At 32.5% G+C, this 23,630-nt stretch overlaps 1 protein-coding gene across 1 annotated transcript in view; it reads right to left on the reverse strand.

Annotated features, from left to right (window-relative positions):
• Positions 1-23,630, reverse strand: part of LOC145303719 (glutamate receptor ionotropic, kainate 2-like) — a 161,710-nt gene that overhangs the window by 71,961 nt on the left and 66,119 nt on the right. The window contains exons 11-17 of the mRNA XM_080145324.1: positions 22,640-22,724; positions 17,422-17,502; positions 14,696-14,764; positions 10,877-10,919; positions 9,862-9,908; positions 6,579-6,650; positions 6,279-6,359 (exon numbers count right to left, since the gene is read on the reverse strand). Coding sequence (XP_080001450.1) covers positions 6,279-6,359; positions 6,579-6,650; positions 9,862-9,908; positions 10,877-10,919; positions 14,696-14,764; positions 17,422-17,502; positions 22,640-22,724 — 478 coding nt within the window. The remainder of the gene's footprint in view (positions 1-6,278; positions 6,360-6,578; positions 6,651-9,861; positions 9,909-10,876; positions 10,920-14,695; positions 14,765-17,421; positions 17,503-22,639; positions 22,725-23,630) is intronic.

Raw genomic sequence — 23,630 nt, forward strand, 5'->3', positions numbered from 1 at the left:
TGCCATGCACCACCCTGCCAATGTCCAGAATGAGCCTGAAGGAGGCAACGCTCCTACAGTATGGCAACCACCACCTGCCCGCATTGACAGAGACCCTGGAAGCCAAATGAACCTGACCAGCCCCGAGGGCGAAGAAACTGCGCCTGCATCCAGTAGCCAGCCTGCCAGCAGCAAGGTGACCAACACGATGGAGACCACCAGCCCAGTGGGGAAACCTGCAGAGGTGTCTACCAGGCGGCTGTTGGTCCAAGCCCCCTCAGGTGCTGTGCCACCCCTGGAGGTTGCCAGGGTGGCCTCAGAGGTACACATCCAACGGCCAGAAGATCCAACAGGACCAGCTACTCCCGCAGATATAGCCGATTCCGTTAGACCTGGGGAGGGCTGGAGTCCACCACCGTCCAGCAACTGGTATCCTGGCGGATCCATTCCACAAGGACAACAAACTGGAGGCCGCAACCACTGTCGGAAGTCTGGCGGTGCAGACAACCCCTCCAGCCTTCCGAGGGGAGAGTTGTGGTATTTGGCAGCTCTGGACCATGCAGAAACCAAGACATTATAGTGATGCTACGCACCTAGTTAAATCCTGTTATTCTACAATTATGAAGCCACCTGAAAAGATGTCAGATAACGGTACTGATTTTATCCCTCAGTTGTCCTGCAAATGGAGGGAGGGGTGTTAACCCTCCCTCTCCCATCTTAAGCACCGGAACCCTCCCCTTCAACCACCAAGTTATCAGCACCACCTCAACCCTGAGGATAAAGGATCTAAACCTGCCCCCACACAGACTGTTGTTGTCACAAGTAATCATCAAACCTTCCCTCCTTAGTACCCAGACCTACCACTCAACCCCTCTATGCTTATCTACCTATTGTGCTGCTCCATGGGCTATCCTGCCTGCCCCAGACAGGGATAGCCATCTACCTAACCATTGCAATTATCTATGTTTTACTGTATGATTTATCTTTAACCATCTTTATTCCTAATCCAAATGTATTTATATTGTGGTTAACTGTATTCTTAATCCCCCCCACCCTTTCCAGGGATGGGGAATCATGATTGCCCAAACTGACTATTGTATATGTATTATAATGCTTTTATGTTATGATCATTTATTCCTATCCATGTAGTTATTGTTTGTTGTATATAACTTTAGTATCCTTCACACCTTCAATAAAGTGACAACTGAAATAGATGTTGATTCTTGTCTAGTGAATGCTAGAGAAGCATAGCTTCTCTATAGTAAGGTGTCCACGTCTGTTCACACTGCCGTAGTCTTTATTCGAACTCTGGTGTCTGCCATTTACCCTAGGCGGATACCACATATACATCCCCTTCTGCACGCTTATGATCCAAAATATTGCAGACTATATTGTAAAATACCCTTTTTCCAAAATGATCATGTTTATGGGTTGCACTTGTTTTTGAGAGAAGGCATTTCCCCTACTTTTACTATAAATGCCGCTCATCTGACATAGCAGCAGTAGGTCTTTATTTTGTCTTTAGTTATGAAATTTGTTTAGGCTAAGATTCGTACCTTTCTCTACCATGTGCAGATTTGCTGAATGCTATAGAAATATTACTATTACTTGAATGTTGCACCAGATTTTCGTGTACTCTAATAAAGTAATTCTCACAGCCAGCTAAAGTTATAATACCCAAATCCACCCTCTGGATGAACAAACTATAATAAACGAGGTCCATATTAGCTAGCTAAATTGGCGAAAAATTTTCCCTTGTTAATATATACATGTATTCTATATACATTGCTAAAGTAAACCAGTTTTTAAAAATATAAAAAAGATAAACGGACATTGGAATTATAGAGTAGCTTCACTACTAATAATGGATATATTATTATTTGGATTTTCATGTTCTCTAATAAGGCTAAATTAACATTTCCCCCTCTACCACTTTTATATCCGCCCCTCTTTCTGGATGAACAAACTGACCAATACATGGGTTTCATGTTAGCAAGCTTAATTGACGACAATTTCCCCCTGTCGTAATAGCCATGTATATTCTACATCCATTATTAAAATTGTGACTATTTCTAAATTATGATTATTTGGGATTAAGTCGGACAGAAAAACATTGTTTTTAATCATATTATGTAAAACTAGGGGATGCGCCACTAGCATCTAGAAGCTTTTAATGCTTTTAATTCAAAGGGATGGGGAAATTCCTAAAATCATTCCGGGACCAGGTAAAAGTGAAAGGTTAGTAGAATAAAACCTTCCATCACATTTTCTACCAAATCCAACTTTTGAATAACATAGTTTAAATTAAGCGGCACTTTTCAAGTTCGAGAGTATAAACAAGAATTATTATAAAACAATCTACATTTCTAATTATATACTGCCATGCTAGTCATATATATGTCAAGATAAAATTCAAAAACTTTTTTATTCTTTATTTTAATTCTTTAAAGATTAAATAGATTGTACTTTTTAAAAGCTACTCTATAATTTGAAATGTCCATTTGAAAAAATGATTTTCTTATAGAATACATTTATAGAATACAGAATACATAGAATCTTTTTACAAAGGAGCATTTAGTATGTTATCTAATAAGTCCTTGGTTTAACAGTAATGCTTTGGTGAAAATTTTGTAAACAAATTATTATAATTGTCTGCTATAATAAATAGATTTTTTTTACATCTAATTAAATGTCAGAGGTAAAGTTGAATACTCTGTATTACTTTTTTGCACTTTTTAAAAAAATTATTATTTATATTTTTAATCAAATGCTTTTTTTATGTCAACACTGAAAAAATAGATTCTATTTTTGGTTTTTTTTCCTGTTAAATGAGAAGATGGATGCAAAAAGTCCTTATAAACTGCTATTTATTTTCGATGAACAACATTTTAGAGCTTTGAAATTTTGATTTTAACCCTTTGGAAGTGGTAATATTTTTATTTTACCCATATTGAACAAAATGAAAAATCGGCTATTATGGGTTAGTTTTTAAATTTTTTTTTTGATAAGATTAAGTAACAACAATGATTCTGTATATACACAAAAGGATTTTTTCTTCAGTTGAAAATAGAAGTAGAAATTAACTAAAAACTGTTTAATTTTGCTCTAAAATTTTCACAGAAAATGGTACCTCCTGCAAAAACGGCTGCATTTTAGATTTTATTGAAAAGTGAAATGAAGTTACCTAACCTAGGGTAATGAAATGCACTATGTCCCAATTCAGGTTCTGACACAAAAGTCAAATCATTTTCGATGGCATTGTGACTTGTAATAAAAGTACATTTAATTAAAGTAATTATGTTATAATTTATCTTAAATATAAACTTTCTTTCATTCCTTTATAGGCTTCAATTTTACTTTTGCCATTATATACATGAAATACAGTTTACCACATATTTGATATAACATTTTTATTAGCTATTTTTTTTTATAAAAACTTCTCCCATTTACATTGAATTTTAAACCTAAATCAATGTAATTACCCTCAACAAAAACAAATCCGCTAAAATTCTTTTATAATAAATCGCCAAACTCAAGTTGCCTGTAAAATTTGTATTATTGAAAATAAAGGAGGAATGGTTTTTCCCAGTCTATAAAAATAAAAAATCCGAACTTGCGCTCTTGTCCAAAATAAATATTGTTTTTTTTCGGGAGCTAATTTTGTTCTTATTAATACTGTTATTTAGTATATATTATGATTTTTAGTATAACAAGTAATTTTAAACTTTACATATGAATGGCTACTTTCGAGTTTCAACTTACATTCAATATATAATAAAGCACAAAGAGACAAACATTTGTTTCTAACTTATACTTTTTATTGTCCGCTAACCTCCTTCAAGGAAAAATCAGGAAATTGTTGAAAGAAATGCAGACAGACATAAGAACAGACAAACTGAAGTACAGACAGATGTGCAAAAAGAATTGAAGAGTAAGACAGTAATTTACAGACAGGTAGGAACAGAATAACAGACAGACATACATTTATGGACCGAGAAACAAAATAAAGAATAAAATGAAAGATTGAAAAATAGAAGAAAAGACAGTCAGAAAGAAATACAGACAGGAAAAAGAACAGAAAAACATAAGGATACACACATTAAAGTAATATATATAGAGTGATAAATAGCTATGAAACCATGTTCCCTAACCAAAGACCTATGACGTTGCAGAAGGTTGTTTATCGATAGAAATTTTGCTTTCTCACTTAGCTGCTAGAAAGCTCATAAGCTGTCATTGGAATAAGGTTTGAAGGAACTTTACTAATTAATCAAAACCACCATACATTTTGGTATAAGGATTTGGGGGACCTTTATTATTAATTAATGTCATGTGACCTAATGTACAAGAGTTAAAACAATTAAATCAAAAGATTTTAGTATAAAACTATTTTTAAATAAGAGTATAAGAATAAGATATTGTTATCAACGACAAAAAATAAATGTTTTGCCTGGTTTTTGTAAAAATTTAAAGCATATTTATCATTTAAAATCAATGCTATATTTTCAAAAGTGATTCCATTAATTTGATTGTGTTTTGTAAGCAAAACCTGTTTTTTATTATTTGTACTGTGTAATTTTATTTGAATATTTAATTCAAAGATAGCAATTTTTTTTAAAAATAACGTAAGATGAATGTCGGAATTTTCTTATTAAACATAATAATGTATATATAATTAGAATAGTAAGACCTTGGAAATAAGCAAAAAATTATTATATGATAATTATCAGTAAATCTAACAGAATTTAAACGTAATTATTAAAAAGCTAGCTTCAAAAAATAATAATACATTTTTTATTCAAATACTATAGTACATTCTAACAAGGATGATGATATCAAGTTTAGCAACATTTAACAAATATGTCTTTCAAAAATCAGTTGATTTATTGCATGAAATATTGAAAATGTATATAGCAATTTACAGAGTTTTATGATTTTCAGGAATTTAAAATAATTACATTCATTTGGTAACTGTAAAAGCATGTATAGTGTCATAAATGAGTTACAATTTGAAATAATTTACATATATTTATTAGGATGTAAAATCCTTTTATAAAAGGCAAATACAGATTGATTTTAATTACAAATTCATTGAAAAAAAATTCGGACTGTCTGATGGATAGACAAAGTGAATTATAGAGTAGCTTCGCTACTAAATATAACATATAATCAGAAATGTGCACTGGTTCAGTTCACATTGCTATGGACAGTTAACATATTTAGGAAAGTTGTAAGGAAGAAAGTTATCCATCTAGTACTAAGATGAAGATTTAAAAGCCTCCTAAAAAAAGAAATATATCTTTAAAAACAAATTAAATCTATATTGCTGTTAACATGAACTTTAATATTGTTATTATAAAAAATGGAAGTAATGTCTACTTTCCGAAATGATTGTACTCAAGACAGCTTGTAATGAAATTATTATCCAGATTTTTACGATTTTATAATTTTTTGACAACGCCAAAATTGTTTTTTTTTACTTTATTAATTCTAAGATATATGCATTATCTATAAAGGACAAACACAAATACATAATAAATTTTATAGTTAGGATATTGTTTCTAAAAATGAAAAATCCTGTATAAAACTCAGCCATTTTAGAGTCTAAGCTGTCAAATTTCTTGAGCAATGGGATTGTATTGGTAGGTCTTTGCGATAGTTCTATATAGTCATGTACCCTTGCTCCCTCTATTCTCTAACTTTATTATACACACGAAGGACGTCCAAGGGGGGGGGGTAAAGGGGTGATTAGCCCCTCCCCCCATTAAAATTTACCCCTACCATGGGGGTGCCGTAGCCACCCCCAACCATTTAGGAGGTGGTATTTACCCCCCCCCCAAAAAAAAAAAAAAATCAATAACAAAAAAATTTGGACGCCTAAATATTTAATAGTATTTCATTATTAGGTAGGTACCTTTTTACATTATTAAATTACCCCGCCCCAAAAAATTTTACCCCTGGGGTAAATTTTTGGGAGAGGGTAAAAATTCAGGGTACCCCCCACAAAAACAAATTACCCCCTCCCTTAAAAAAAATTTACCCCAGACGTACAGACAAAAAGAAAGAGTGGCAGAAGGAAAGACTGATAGGAATACAGAAGAACATACAAATAAACGAATAGACAGTTATATGGACAGACAGACAAACATAAAAAGACTTTTAAGAGAAGGCTTACACTTGCTCTTGTTATGTTTAAGGCTATTGATTTGCTAGGAAAGTACAATTATAGAGAAAAAACAAACCAATTTAGAATAAACTTTTTGCATTGAGCATGATATATATATTTACATATAACTTACCATTTTCATAAAGTTGAGGATAGAATTACCATGTTGCCACGTTGACCGCCCGTCACAGCTTAACGGCTCTATTTGTACTACCTACAAGTCGGAAAAATTATTGTAGGCTAAAATTAAAAAGGCACAATAAATAAAGCATGATTCCGTTTTTGCATGCATATGTTATTTATTATATAATAAAAAAATTACTGCTTATCTGTTGGTCAATTCTATCCTGCGATTGGTCAATAGCCTAATAATCACCTGTGATTAGTTAATATTTCAATAGTTAATTGAGATTGGTCAAAATTGAATTCTCACCTGTGATTGGTCAAGATTGTCCAGCGCCATGGCGAATAGCATCACAGCATCGTAAATCAGTGCAGTGTCGGTCTGTAAAAGATAATCTAACTGAATTTTAAGTGTTGCCATTTTATATTCAATAATAATTTTTTTTACTGAAAAAAAGAATCAATATTCAATTTTTTCTAAAGAATATAATGATAAGTTTAATATTTCTATAGCACTAAAGAGTTTTCCAAAGGAAGGGGAGGGGGTTGAACAGGGGCGTCCAAGCTTTTTATTTTGGGGGGGGTAAAATTTTTTTAAGGGGGGGGTAAAATGGCGCGCGAAGCGCGCCGCAAATTTTTTTTACCCCCCCCAAAATTTTTACCCCGGGGTTAAATTTGCTTGGGGGGGGGGGGTAATTACCCCCCCTGAAATCTGTTGGCAGGGGTAAAATTTGTTTACCCCCCCCCAAATTTACCTCCGGGGTAAAATTTTTGGGTAATTTAAATTTTATCAAAAATTTAGTATTAAAAATTTTTTTTGTTAGAGATTTTCTATTTTGGGGGGAGTATTTATCCCCCCAAAATTGTTTGGGGGGGGAAAATACCCCCTCCTTAATGGTTGGGGGTGCCTACGGCACCCCCAGGGTAGGGGTAAATTTTAAATGGGGGGGGGTAAAATGAAAAAAATTTGGGGGGGGGGGTAATCGCCCCATTACCCCCCCCCCCCTTGGACGCCTATGGGGTTGAATGCCCTATAACCATACAAAATATCAACAACAAAAAACTGCTTGGGCCAGTTATAAACTTGTATAACTTGTTTATGAGATCTTGCTGGACAGATACAATACATCCTGTTACGATATATTATAGAATAATAAAAGGTAGAAAGTGGATAAGGAAGGAAAGGGAAATTGACGTCACCGAAACTGTCCCAATTTTGTATAACTTTTGCGGAACAAGTTCCAATTACGTCATATTTTTCTTTCCCGAAGAAAGGAGGGGGGGAAGAAAATCTCTTCAAAAGAGATGGGGAAAACCCCCTTTTCTCCCATCTCTTTTTTCTTCCCCCCTTCCCTTTTTTTTCTTTCCCCCTTCTCTTTTTCGGGAAAGAAAAATATGACGTAATTGGAACTTGTTCCGCAAAAGTTATACAAAATTGGGACAGTTTCGGTGACGTCAGGGAAATTAGATCAATTTAAATGTAAATGAAAACATAGAAGATAAAAACACTGGCAGAACCTTCCTTACATCACAAGTTTTAAAAACCCCCCTAACCCCCCCCCCCCTACCTTTTACAAGAAAAGGAGAATTTAACACTCTCAGTAAGAAATTGGTTGTTCATTAGGTTAGGTTAAGGTTATGGCAACCGCATGGAACTTAATTGTTTAAGAAAGGTATAAAAGCCTCATAAAATACAGCTGGGTTCCAATCCCCCCAAAAATAACATAGAAAGTAGACTTTTTATGAGGAGGGGGGAGGGGTAAATTAATTATGAAGGTTCTAAAAAGATTCTGGACACCTTTAAGCATGGTTTATCAGAGTTCCAATTGCATGAAACGAGATTCTACCCAGAAGCCTTGTAAAAATGCAGCAAATCGGTGATGTCAAAAATATTGGCTTATTATCAAAGTAATTAAAACAAATCATAACATTGCAATTGTCGTCAATTTCAAAGGTTAAATCTTAAAGCGACGCAACTCTAAAAAAAATTGATAATATTTCCAGTATTGTCCATTTTTTGTTAAGAATTCACTGTTTATTAAAAAGAAAAATTAACAAAATTTACTGATTTTAAATCGTAAGACTACCTCTTATAGTTTAATTACGTAATGTTTTTAAAAAAATATTAAGACAGCTTAAAGTGGCTCCAAAAAAATGACGTCATACAATAAAGTCGACCAATGAGAGGCAAGTATATACTGTAATTGACCAATAGTAAAATTTTTACTGACCTCTCATTGGTTATTTTAAGTATGACGGTATTTTTTAGGTGCTACTTTACGCGTCTCGAAAATAATTACAAACATGTACCAAAGTATTATATCTCACGTTTTTATACCTTATAATATTGGGTACTTTTATTGAATCTTGATTGTTTGGTACAAACTAAAAGTGTCCAAACCGAATTATTTTTATAAATCAATTTATCGTCCATTGTGTTATCTCTTTAATCCCTGATATTTTCTTAAATCTTCATCTAAATTTTACAGATCTTTGGGCCAGCAAAAGATAATACATTATACTTTTTTTTTTGAAAATTCTTGTTTTATTTTGCAACTTTTTCTTCATTACCTTGTAGATTGCATTGGCGTAATTTTATGCATAATTCTCCGGTTCCCTTATTCAACAAAATAATAAAATTACAGTATAATTATACCCTAAGAAGTTCTATTTTGTGCTGTTATACCATGTGACAAAGGAGAATTTAGTACCAACAAAAAAGTTTACTTTTTTTATTTGGTTGACTATTTCAAGACTAAGTTTTGTCATCTAATTTCAAATATTAATTTACTTTCACTAGGAGGAAATAAATATCCTTAAAAACAAAGGACAATTATCTCCATAAGTTGGAAGCAGTTTACAAGGCCTAACAAAAAAAAATAACGTCATACAAGTCAAATGACCAATGATAGGCCAGTATATATTTTACCATTGGCCAATTAAAATGTATACTCGCCTATCAAATGTTATTTGTATTGTATGTAATTTTTATTAGGTATTATATGCTGCTTACATAAGTAGAAAAGCAAAAAAGTCATGGATGAACGAACAAAGTGATTTAAAGAGCAGATTTGCAGTGGTTAATTCAAGAATCTATTTAGACAAAATAAACCACAAAAACTTTACATATATTTTAATATCTGTATTTTTTTCGAATGACTGATTACTGAGACCATTTGACCAATTAAATTTGATACTGGACGCTTGGACGTCCCTGGGGCAGATGGATCTATAGAATAGATGTATATACAGACAACTATTTTTCTTTCTTTTTCAATGACCTTTTTCGTCTGCTTCTAAATTATTATCTGCTACTTGGCTGTGTTAATATAAGCGACACCAATGGTTGATTTTGAATGACCCAATAGAAAGGTTGCAAAAGGTGGTAGCGATGGAAAGATAGAGTTATTTGTACCCTTTCTCCATCTAGTGTTTTACTTTAATGATATTTAAAATGTAGGACGATTATGCCTATATGAAGCGCAACAATATCGAACTAACAAGAAAATATAGCTATACAGAATTGAACAGCAATACACCCTGCCCCCTCTCCACACGCCTCTTGATATAATTATGACTAAAATAAATCTTACCCGCAAAGATGCCAAGCTATCTTCAGGATTATTTGACATCGCATTTCCTATTAAATTATTAAAAAACATAATATTATTTTATATTAATACTAGCGGCTGCGCCCCTAGCATCTAGGGACTCTATTTGAAGCATAAGAATTGCCTAGAACCATCTCTAACCTATAAGAAGCTTCACTCCAAAGGAGAACCTTTATCGGTTCAGCAGTTTACGAGATCCTTCGCTACAGACAAAAAATAGGATGTATTTTACATTCAGTCGATTTATCAAATAAAAACAGGTTGATTAAATATATAATTGAATCTTTGTTAATATATTTTGTTGGTTTTAATTTGTATAGTAGAAATTATTACCAACAAAAAAGTGGGGGGAAAACTCCAAACGGACATACCCCAATTATAGAGTAGCTGCGCTATTTAAAGAGTTGGAAAGAGGACACAATAAGAGAGCGGAATAGTTATTTCTTGCATTGTATTATAAACGGCTTTCCGCGGATATAGAATGTACAATTATAAGATTAAAACCAGTTTTTTTAGCCCTGAGGTGCCAGAGGCACGGGCTAAAAAAACTGGTTTTAATCTTATGATTGTACATTTTTATATTCGTAGAAAGCTGGATATAATACGATGCTAGACATAGTTTTTTCGTATGGATGAGAACCGGTTCCTATCCACCGGATTCGAATGAATACGAGAAAAGCAGATACAGACCGACACAATTAATTTGTAGTGTAGCTACTCTATACTGGTTATTTATCGCATCGTAATATAAACAGCTTTCCGTGGATATACAAATGTACAATTATAAGATTAAAACCAGTTTTTTAGTCCAGAGATTCCAAAGGCACAGGCTAAAAAACTAGTTTTAATCTTATGATTGTATATTTTTATAATCCTAGAAAACTGAATATAATCCGATGCTAGACATAATTTTTCAGTATGGTTAAGAACTGGTTCTAATCCACCGGCTATTGATCGGTTTCGAAGCGATACGGAAAATAGTTTTATGCATGCATACCTGGATTGTACTTCATTGATGCTTGATATTTCCTCAGGACACTCTGATTTTCAAACAATTATAATTGTTATCGAGATTAAATATATAGTCTGATTATGGTTTTAACCATTGTTTCCTCCATATCACAAGTAATCAAAACGTCTCCGAGTAGGTGATAGGTTCGAATCTCGGGCCGACACCACGTATTAACTAAAGACGTTAAAAATGGTTCCTACTGCTGCTATGTCAGGTGCGCGACATAAATAGTAAGAGTAGAGGGAATGCCTTGGCCCATAAACAGGCGCAGCTTACTACCATGCACAGTTAGGACTTCTGAGACAAAGGTCGTGCAAACAAAGGGTTGGTTGTCTGATAGATTTTACTTAACCTAATATCCTTGGGTGTTAGAGTATCTCATCCCATTACACGTGGATGATGTTCTGAATTCTCTAGATGATCACTTAAAGTCGAAGGAGAATCCAGCCCTTACGAGGTAATGGTAAAACCACGAACAAACAAATGAAATAATGGGATCATGGAAAGAAAACGAAGTTGCCGGTTTCATCGTATTTTCACAGTAGCTTTTAAAGGGTTATTTTAGGTTAGATTAGGTTAAGTAAATGTTAATGATTGCCCCGCAGGGTTAGAAAATATGCCCTGCAGGGCTAGAGCCCCCCGCAGGGGCTAGAGGTTAGGTTAAGTAAGAACTAAGAATCATCTAGTAAATTACCTTCTTTAGGTGAGATTCTCCTTTGTTTTTCATCGAAATCATCTAGAGAACCAAAAAGCATCATCCGTTTGTTTTCGGATGCGTTACTCTTATGCCCCAAGGATCTAAGGAATAAGAACGGCCGATAAATTTATGTACATCCCCAATGATGGTTGGCAATATTATTAACATTTTGTAGTTGAAACGTTTGGACACTCAACTTAATGAACCAACCTATCAGAAATCAATAAAATTCCCCAATGTTGTTACGCCAACGAATAAGAAAACATCGTTATAATACTTTGGGGACTAGAGTAAAAAACAGCCTAATGTTCCCTCCCTCCCTGCTTATGCTCACTGAGCAAGTCGACTCAGTCGACTTTGTCCGTTTGTCAATCCTTAATTTGTTGTAACTCGTTACTTATGGATGTTGTCATCCTTGTTAATATCTACAGATGGCAATTCTAATATTAATAATCGATGATTGAGTACTGATAGGGAAAAGGCTCTGAACTCACTGTGCATGGTAAAGTTAACAATCATCCCTTACCCGTGAAAGAAAATATAAATTCTTGAGAAAAATAAACCCTCACAAATTCAAACTGTAGAAAAACAGTGACACAGAAATGATTTAGAAAAAATAACAAAATAATTTTTTCTTCATTGTCTTATCCCTTAGAATCCAAAAGTTTTATAAATACGATTTCTCATTGGCTAGTTTAACAATTTTGGGTACTTCTATCAAATCTTGACTGGTATAGTGATAATCTTTAGTGTCCAAACTTTCCCACCAATATTTTTGATCTACAACAGGGGTAATAATGATTATTATTGGGGTTATGCATCAATTTATCGCCCATTGTCTTATCCCTTTAGATCCATGTCTATATTATGTGTTGTTCTTAAACACCAAGCTAATATTGCTTAATTCACTTCTGCAAGAGACAAAATGAATTGAAAATGATTGTTAAAATCGAAATATATTTTCATGCCTTAGAATAGTGTTTTTTTAAAAGCGAAGCTTTTCTATAATTAGGGTCGGTCCGTCCGTACGTCCGTAACGGATAGCTTTTTTCGTTAATTTAGGCATGTTAGAATTGTCCTATCGATTTCAAATGGTAGAATTGTCCTATCGATTTTGCATGGTGATTCCTTTCATAGTTAGGTACGATTTAGAAAGCGTAGCAACTCTATAATCATCACCAAAATGTCCGTACGTCCATTTTAAACATGTTGATTTTTTTACTTTTTTAACAACAAATTTTTATGTGATCTAATCATCCGATTGATCTGATTTTTGGTATATTGATTCCTGGGACAACAAAGTATAATGTAATAAGCGAAGCAACTCTATAATCAAGTCCTAAAATGTAAGTATGTCCATAAACATTGTCCTGAATCAAGCTGTTTTTCAACAAATTTACTTACAATTTTGCTTTGACTCTTATACATTTATATTCTGATTATTCAGTTCTGACACTATACAAGTATTAATGTGCGTTTGTCCTACCGTTTCTGTGCTTCGCTTTTATGGATGTTGTCATCCTTGTTTTTAAAATAGGTTTAAAAGCATGCTAACTTTAAAATATCGTTCTTAAAACAAATTCCCCTTCTGGTGGCGTTGGAAAGATGTAAATAAATATGAATGAAATCAAATTTCTATGAATTCATAATTCTGGCCTAAAACAAACAAGATACAAAATAGAATAATCATAAACGTTGAACATCGAAACTTGTTTATTAAGCTTCCACTAGAATTGCATGTCAGCTTGTAATGTAACATAGAATACAATCAGCTCTACGCAAAGCTTACCAATCTAAGACTGGCCAAAGGATTCTCACTTCCAGACTCCGTGTTCATCTGAGTCCTAACTTCAAAGAATCAGGGCTACAGCAACTTGTTTATTAAAATTTTAGCTAAAACCTTGAACCACCATCGTTCATAATGATAACAATCATCTAACAACATATGAGAATTGTTAATGTAAAGGAACGCCAAACGGTAGACTCATATGAAGAATCATCGATATATTACCTTTTTGTAAAGAATTCAAATGCATATCAAAAACTATTTTTTTTTCTCGATAATACAAATTATAGAGAGGCTTTATAACACACTGTAAATGGCTTGCAAGATTTGATTTTGTTTTTTGTTTGAAAAGGGACCCAAAACTATAAACAAAATTCTATAAAATTTGAAGTATAATGCCTGTCGGACACCTATTTTTCCAAAATTTCTATTAGTCAACAAAAATATCATTTCAATAATGACGTAGTCCTTTGAAATTTTTTTTAGTAGGTCCCTTTTTTATTTTTTAACCGAGCTAAATCCTTGGTTCCTAAATGTACATTGCTCACTGAAATTGAAATATATATTTCAATATTCTAACCACATTCAAATTTTCAAGATTTAGGGGTAGTCAAAATAAAATGTTAATATTCTGAATACAGAAAGTGTAACACAGATGATAGATAATACAACCGGTAATTTTACTTCAACTAAAAATGGATCACAGAAAAACAAAGCAAGTTTTAGGTTAGGTTAAGTCACGCCTATTAAAGCTTAACAATATACTTTTAAAATAGAGTGGAGTTTCAGTAAATGCTTTATGTTGCCAAATAACATCATACCACTGTTTAACCATAAAACATTTTTCATTGGTATCAGTCCAGTAGCAGTATTTATCCTGACTGTTACAGGTCAAGGCATTCCATTGTTCTTAGTCTTATATAACCTAGCAGTGTTTTTGCTTAAAATAGTTGAAATTATTTTTGCTTAATTTAATCTAAAATTTTTAACTTTTATTTACGCTTTCTAAAGAAACAAGGAAATTTTACTGACAGAAACTCATATTGCATCTTTTTTTCCGCCATGGGCATTGTCAAAAAAATTCCAAATGAAGAAGAAAAAAGTCGCTCAATGACGTCATAAAAATGAGGAATGGGGAATGGGATAGGAGGAGTGGATAATCCCTCGTTTTTATGACGTAACATGCTGATTTTTTGAGAAACTTTCTTCGTCTCCATTGTAAATAGGGGGAGACAAAGCAAAAAGACAGACATACATCCTATTACTCGCGAAGAAGGATAGAAAGCTAATTAAATTTGATTTGAAGATAACAATTAAATTCCTTGACACTTAGATTTTCAGGGTCCACTAGTCGCAGAGAAGTTATATTGGTCCCTGTATACTTTAACTCCTAAATATGATATATTATATTACTAGTCGCAGAGTGGTTATATTGGTCCTAATGTACTTTAACTTCTAAATATAATATATCCACTGCACTAGTCGCAGACAGGTTATATTGGTCAATGTATACATTAACTCCTCAATATAATTTATCCACTAGTTGCAGAGAGGTTACATTGGTTCCTGTATACTTTAACTCCAAATTATAATATAGTCTCTCACTAATCGCAGAACGGTTATATTGGTCCCTGTATATACTACATAAAATACATCACTAGTCGCAAAGAGATTATTTAAGTCACAGTACATTCTAGATCCTAAATATATAGTATACTTCAACTGGATATTTTCATAAATCCAGTGTTAAAGTAGATCATACATTTTCCTCTCCCTCCTTGGTAAATGGAAAAATGTAGAAATTATGATGTTTCCAATGCATTTGATACAATAAACATTGCGAATCTTTCTCATAAATTCAATCTGGGCCAAATTTAAAACCCCATCCTTAAAAAGTACCTACAGACAAGGGTTGCTAAATAAAAGAGTAAACGAATAAAAAAAGAGACCCTACCATTTTATTTGGTTAAAATCATTTGAGAATTAATTGATTCATTTAAGTAACTTTTCACTGATAATAATGATTTGGATTTCACAATAAGATTGGCTTTTCTTAAGGGTATTTAATCATATTAAATTAGTTTATCTTAATAGGAATTCTATAATATAAGTATATAAGCAGTGCTTATACAACCTCCAGAAACATATAAAGGGAAAATGAAAAACATTTAAAGTTATGACGATAAACAGTAGCAATAACATATGTTTTACAATCATAACCATAAATAAACCAAAGTTTTCTAACAAATAAAGAAAAATAGAAAATTAAAAATAAATAAGTAACCTACACCTTTAAACGACCTTTGCTACAAGCCTTAGACTGGATCAGGCGAGACTGTTCTGTAAGAACCATTCTTCTAGCTCTACTTCTAGTCGAAGTTAAAGTTCTTTTATATAACCCCTCTTTTTGTTGCATTACAGACAGATGGATCGGCAATTATAGAGTAGCTTCACTTGCAAAATTTTGTAAGAGACAGAATAATGTATTTCTTAAAAATGTAAATTTTATGGACCAAAATGGAACAATTTAACTTTGATCAAGTAGAATTTATATTTCTTCAACACAACCAAAACTATTAATAGCTTAGTAGCAAAGCTGCTTTGTGGGTTGGTTAGTAATCTTTATATAAAAGTAACAGGATGTCTGTCTGTACCAACCACTGGCCCGACATGTTTTAGGAAAGGTATATAACAATTTTAGGGGCCAGACCCACCTTCCTGAAAGAAATTGCCCCTGAAAAGAATACCCCTCCAAAAAAATTATTTAACTTTTCTAAAATAGACTAAAATAGAGGGTTTGCTTTAATACAATTGATTAAATTGATACACATAATTTGTAAAAAAAAAAAAACTTTTAAAGACTAATTGATAAAAGCAAAACTATGTCTGTCTGTCATCTATCGGTTTGTATCAAAAGGCTCTATAAATAAATTTAATGTATGAGGTAAAAAATCCTTTTATTTTAAAAAAAAGTTTTAATTCATGGCTAAAACATATATGTATGATATCAAAGTAGAATATCTAAAGCCAGTAATATGTAATAATTCTTTTTAACTTCGATTTAAATTATCTTTTTTGAGACATTTGGAATTTTTTTATGAAACCAAAATAAGAAAAAGGTAGAAAATCAAAGTCAATGACATAGAAATGGCACCAGATTGAAATCTAATTGCCTGAAGTTTTTCAACCAATTGATGTTTGAAGCAACAATACAATTATAAACATGCTGGTTTTAATAAAGAAGAAAAACATTAATAAGAAGGTCATATTGTCAAATTTTCAGTAAATTTCTTAATTTTGATACCTTAAAAAAGAGGAAATAGCGTAAATTGTGGCGTATTTTGAAAGCTCTAGTGTTCTGAAGATTTCTTAAATATATTATTTGCAGAGCTCACTTTGATCAATAAATTTCTAATTAATTTGCATCAATTTGCTTTTAAATTGCATCTAGTTTTATGTTGAAAGTCAAATGATTTTGTATTTCCCCAATACTATATTTTTTGAAAAAACTTAGAAATATTTCCTATTTCTTTTTGGTTTCAATAAAAGTAAGTTTTGGGGGTGGAAAAATCTAATGTTTTCCAAAATTTCCAAAAAGAGGGACCATAAAATTTGTATGGAAAGGGGGTAACCACCTCAAAAAACCCACGATCGTGGCTCATCCGCTCGTCGTCAAGGAGGTGTTAGGTTCTAATCTTTGCTTAACACCACGTCATAACCAAAGATGTTAAAAACGCTTCCTACTTCTGCTAGGTCAGGTGCGCGACATAAATAGCGTAGGGGGAATGCCTTGGCTCAAAACAGGTTTAACTCGTTAGGACACAGTTAGGACTTCTAAGACAAAGGTCGTTCAATCAAAGGGTTGGTTGTCTATTGAATGTTACTAAACCTAATATCCTTGGTTGTTAGAGTATCGCTCTAGATTCTCTAGATGACCACTTAAAAATCGAAGGAGAATCCCACCATTACAAGATAAGTAAGAAGAAAATATCCCAATACCCCACCCTCCCTCCCTGGACGTCTGTATGTCCTGTACTATTTACTAACCTCTAGGTCAACCAGGTGAAGGTCTAAGCTTGTGATCAGATAATTGTGGTACGCAGTCATTAGTCCAGCTGTCTGACATTCCTAGATAGATAGATAGATAGATAGATAGATAGATAGATAGATAGATAGATAGATAGATAGATAGATAGATAGATAGATAGATAGATAGATAGATAGATAGATAGATAGATAGATAGATAGATAGATAGATAGATAGATAGATAGATAGATAGATAGATAGATAGATAGATAGATAGATAGATAGATAGATAGATAGATAGATAGATAGATAGATAGATAGATAGATAGATAGATAGATAGATAGATAGATAGATAGATAGATAGATAGATAGATAGATAGATAGATAGATAGATAGATAGATAGATAGATAGATAGATAGATAGATAGATAGATAGATAGATAGATAGATAGATAGATAGATAGATAGATAGATAGATAGATAGATAGATAGATAGATAGATAGATAGATAGATAGATAGATAGAAAAAAAGTATAAATAAGACGCACTCCTAAAAATGAATTATTAATTAAGAAATTCTTCTAACTATTAATCTGAATAAGTCAAAAGTTTTTATCTACTTTTAAAAAACTTAAAATTTTAATTCAAATGAATTTACTATATTATTAAGTTGTAAAATGTGTGTCTTTGTTTGGCAAGATCTTCCAAACGGCTGGGCTGGTCGATCCACATTTTGTAAGGGCAGGGCAGTTTTTATGCTAATTTTTATGCTATTACCTCCCACCAAGAAATATGGCAAAAAGATAAAAATCTTCCCTCCCCTACATCCAAAAAAATATATAGAGAGATAACCCTTTCTTGGTGCTTTGTACCTTGCGGCTAGGGATAAAGCCACTTGTATGAAGTGAAATAGGCTTTAAAAATACCTATTTTTGGGTATAGCCCCTTTCGTAACATCACAATAGCTTTTCTCCTATTTCTAGCCCCTGCAGGGGGGGCTGTAACCCTGCGGGGCCAATTACCTAACGCTGTGGCGCAATCACCTAACACAATATAACCTAACCTAACCTAAAATAACCTGTAAAAAGCCATTTTAAAAAAACGACGAATCGTCCCTCATGTGGCGATGTTACGAAAGGGACTATTCCCCTTTTTTTCAGAACTCACAATATCTATAGATCTAGTTGTCTAACGTTTCATAATATTTTGTCTGTAGACAGCCTTAATCAAAATTCGTTGCTGTTTTGGACCTAGGAATACTATCCTATTCACATAAAGTTTTAATTTACAAAATGATACAAAGATAAATTAATTAGAGGGGTGCTATATGATGGGATTGAAGCAAATGTTATGTTTTAACTGAAGACATTAATAATGGTTCCTACTTCTGCTATGTCAGATGTGCGATATATATAGTTAGGGTAGGGGGTATGCCTCGGCCCAAAACAGACGTAACTCATTCTCATGCACATTTATGACTTATGATAAAATTTATCTGTATGCGGAAGTGAATACACAACAACCACATATAATCAGGGGTAGCTATTTTAATAATCAATTCTACAAAAAAAAATCACGAAACCTTTAAAGTATTTGGAAGTATGTTTTTTTTAAGTGAAGAGGGGTGGGTAAGAATCGGAGGAAAAAGGGAAGGGGGTTGAGGGGAAATTTTCCTTTAGATTTGTTTGTCAGAATATCATTCCCTTGTACCTGCATATAATCTAATCTATTGAAACAAAAACAGAATTTAGATAATCTGCTAAGCTACGTCTAAATTTAAACTAATATTATTGTAATAATTCACAATTATAGGGATGGTTTTAAGCTACTCTATGCCCCTTCTAACCTCTTCAATAGGTAGTTACTAGATTCTAGGGGCGAAACCGTTAGTGTTAAAAAAATACTTCTTATCCACATATTTATAATTATTAGTGCTAAGATGCAGATATTATTACTTTATTACGCAAAAACTTTTTTGCCAACGAATGATAAAATGAGTTTAACATGATTTTCTTCAAACTTCGTTGACCACTCCCTCAATAGAATAATTGTAATTCATGAACTGAATTTGTCATTAATCGTTGATTTTCACTTTTGCATCAACTGTCAAAATTCATTCTAAAATATTTTCTTTCATTTTTCTCTATTTCAAAATTGTTTTATATGTAGTAAAGCTCATAGAGAGAAGGGACAATGGAGTGTTTATTAAACTAGTCCACAAAGTTTTCTCTTTCTTTTGCTTAAAAACTTTGGGGACTTCATTGAATTTCATTGGTTGTTTCATTTAGTGTTCCAAAGTTTCAATTTTATCGCTACATAGAAGGGGTAATTTCTGTATCATCATTGAGGATGTACATCAATTTATCGGTCATATCTTATACCTTAAGATCAATGAGTAAAGCAACTCAATGATTGAACTTTACTAAAATGTACACTTTATGAAAATTTCTTATCCGTTATAAATATAAATATATAAATTCCGAAAGCATAAATGTATTTAAATATGATAGAATTGTCATATTAACTTAAATTTTGTTTATCTATTACCAAACCTTAAAGTTTAAGTTTGTAATATAAAGAAACCTGTATTCAAGCAATTAAGCGAAAGGTTTACACCAATATAAATGTGTGTCTCTTCAATACAAAAAAAATGCCACTCTGTCAATGTCCGTTTGTCATTCATATTTGTTAAAACAATTAGAAATGGTCTTATATAATCTTTTATACTTTCTTAAAATTCTTAATGTGAATTCTTGGTTTTTAGAATATCATCATTTTTTGGTAATAAAGTTATGAGCTGCTCTGTAAAAAATTTTCTCTAAAAAAGGATGACAATATCCATAAAATGGAAGCTCAAAAAATTCTAAAGTCAGAAAACGACCCTTTACAATTACAGGGTATATATGAGCACTTCAGAAGTTTGAACACAATTTATTTAAATACAGGTTGTTTTAAAAGGACGGATAAATAATAGAGATGCTACTCTATTAAACTGTGCCTAATCATACTAGGAATTAATGTAACAATTATGAAGGAAAATGAAATGAGAAAAAAATGACATTTTCTAGGGATGACGCAAAGTGCAAGTTACAAAATTTCTACATACAAAAAATAAGAAATTTAACTTTGTAGACAGAAATATTACATTTCTAGTACCTCAGCTACTCTTTAACTAGGGCTGTACTATAAGGACGTACATACTTTTATTGAGGGGGTGTGGAATTTAACTTTGAGGAGGCTAAACTTTACCCTTATGATATATATTACATTTTTAGTAGAGGGGGGGGGGGGTAATCTTTATAGGGTGTATTATGTTACTTTGGCGAGGCTAAATTTCCGTTAATGGTATATACAATACATTTTTAGCAACAAAGCTACTCTTTAACTAAAGGGTCTGTACCATAGACGTACAGACTGTTATTGGGAGAGCTTAATAGGGTATGTGTGTTATTTAACATTAGAGGGGCTAAACTTTATCCTTATAGTATATATTACATGGGGGGGGGGGGAGGAGAAGATAGTATCCCCATTATTTTTTTTATGGGTTACCTAAATAAATATAATCTGAAATGTAATAAATGTAAACAAATAAGACTTTGGGTGAAGAAATTAAAAAATTCCACTAAAAAGAATTGGATGATAAAATTTTTAATAATTTCTTTGAATTTGCGTAAGAATGACTGTCTTTATTGAAGTAAATATAATATTGTAATCTATAATACAAAGTAGAATGATGTCTGTCTGTCTGTCTGTCTGTTTGTCGGTCCGTCCGTCTGTCTGTCCGTCTGTCCATTAAAATTGTGATAACCACTGAACCGATCGGATTCTATTCTTCAGGGAATGTTTCTACTGGTCCTGTGGCGCTTTTAGGCTATTTTCTTGGAGGATAAGACGCCCCCAAAAATGAAAAAAAAATTTTATTTTTTTTTTATTTAAAATTAGTGGTGGAGTGGGGGCTTCTCTTCAGGTACTTAAATTTTTTTTTAATTATTTAGAATTAGTGGTGGAGTGGGGGCATCTCCAGAGGTACTTAATTTTTTTTCTTCATTAATTACCTCTTGGAGGAAAGCCCCTAGAGGCTAGGGGCGAAGCTGATAGTTGATTTATAATTTCTTGGATGGTACACTAGATTTTTTTGTATTCTTATAAAGTGATACTTCCAGCTGTCTAAAATAACGATACCCCAATTTGACACTTACCCACCTCCTCCCCTCCTTCTGGGTAAACAAACTTACCAATAAATGAAATCAATATTAGCAACCTGAATTGACGAAAATGTTCCCCTGTCAATATATCCATGTATTCTAAATCCATTAATAGTGTAGACAATGAGTATAAATTTTGGAATTTAGAATTGGTTAATTCCCAAATGATAACCTGACTTTAAAATGCATTTAAATCACGTGATTTAACATACAAACTTCTTTTAGCATTATTTGAAAAATTACTCTTTTTTTACACGAAGCTTTTTATGGATGTTGATTTAGAAATGTTAGAATGGTCATTTCGTTTTCAAACTTTGCAAGATAATAAAACTCGCAACATCTATAAAATAACTACGAGAAAATCAGTACGTCTATTTTAAACATGTTGATTTTACGACAACTTGTGAATACTATTATATTGGATTTATTATTAGGCCTACTTTAATCTTACACCAGAATATAATGAATTCTAATAAAGTAAAACTAGTAGCTGGCTAAAATAACAATCCTCCCATCCACTCCATTTACCCATTCCTACCCTCCTACTGAATGAACGAACTGACCAATAAATGATATCCATGTTAGCAACCTAAATTGACGAAACATTTTCCCTTGTTATGATATGCTTGTTTTTGCTAGTTTGTCCATCCGTCTTTGCTTTTTAAATAAGTTCTCCTATTAGGAAAGCATTACATAGGTCCGAGGTAGGTTTTAGGCTATTTAAGCCTTGAGGATACTTTTAGGATATTTTTCCGTCAACTCCTTATCAATTTGAATAAAGAGCTCCTATGTGCTAACCGCTTATACGATCGTGTTCTTCTTAACATGGTAGCTTTTCATAGGTCCCGGGAAGGTTTATGCCTATTTTGGGGAAGGGTACCACCAAAAATCACAAAAAAATCATAAATTCATAAAATTTACTCCACTTGAACCCAACATAGACATATTTGAAATAAAAAAAAAAAATTTTAAGTGCAACAAAAGGCCTCTAGGGGCGTAGTCACTAGTCTTAAATAAAGAAATATGTTTTACCTTCAGAAGTTGGCTGAGATTTTCTAACTGACAGTCCAGAACTAAATGTATTTCTCCACTTTGCTTCACTTCTTGTAACAAATCACTAAAAATATTCACAATAATAAAATTAGCAATCTATTTATTCATTTCGTTTTTAAAGATTTTCAAGGATGATAACGTCCGTGCGTCCGTAAATGATAGCTGTAATATAAACTTACTTAGAATTACTTTTCTTAATGTTCACTAATAACCCTATTTTTTGCTGTTGCGCTACTTAAGTACATTTTGGCTCATGTTACCATTCAAAATCATAATTGAACAGTCTTTGAAATTTTAATACAATTAAAATTCTGGAAATTTAAATTCAATTAGAATATTGCAGAATGAAAAGTCATTGAATTTCTGCGCCTAATTATTTCTATTTAAACTTTTGTTCTTAGATAATTAACAAGGATGACAAAGTCAATGGAGGCTAAAATGTATATGTTTGAAGAAATTAACAAGTATAAAAAGGGGCTTTGACCCAAGAGGTTTAATCAAACCAATTTTTCGTATTTTAGAATTAAAAGAAAAATTAAAATTAGCGGTTAGCAAGATCCTTCGCTACAAACAGACAGACAATTAAACAGACAGACAAACAAACAGACAAACAAACAGACATCGTTCTACTTTGTATTATAGATTACTAAAATTTGGTATAAAAAGCTGCAAATGTTGCAAGTAGTAATTATCACAATGATGTGATATAAAATTTAGCGTTATATGCTCGATTTAATTCAAATGAAAGGCCTTGTGATACTAAAGATGTTAAAAATAACACTACTATTTTAGGAGTCTACAGAAAGAGTAGAGGGATTACCATAGATCATAGATCAAGTATAGTTATATCCTTATGATAAAATAACAGGATGTCTGTCTATCTAAATGTTTGTACCGATGAATCTCGCTACCCGCAGAACCGATATGTTTCTCCTTTACAGTGTAGCTTCTCGCAGGCCCTGGGAAGATT

The sequence above is a fragment of the Acartia tonsa genome, chromosome 13, assembly GCF_053477335.1.
Source record: "Acartia tonsa isolate MP-2025a chromosome 13, ASM5347733v1, whole genome shotgun sequence".
In the NCBI taxonomy this organism is placed as follows: domain Eukaryota; kingdom Metazoa; phylum Arthropoda; class Copepoda; order Calanoida; family Acartiidae; genus Acartia; species Acartia tonsa.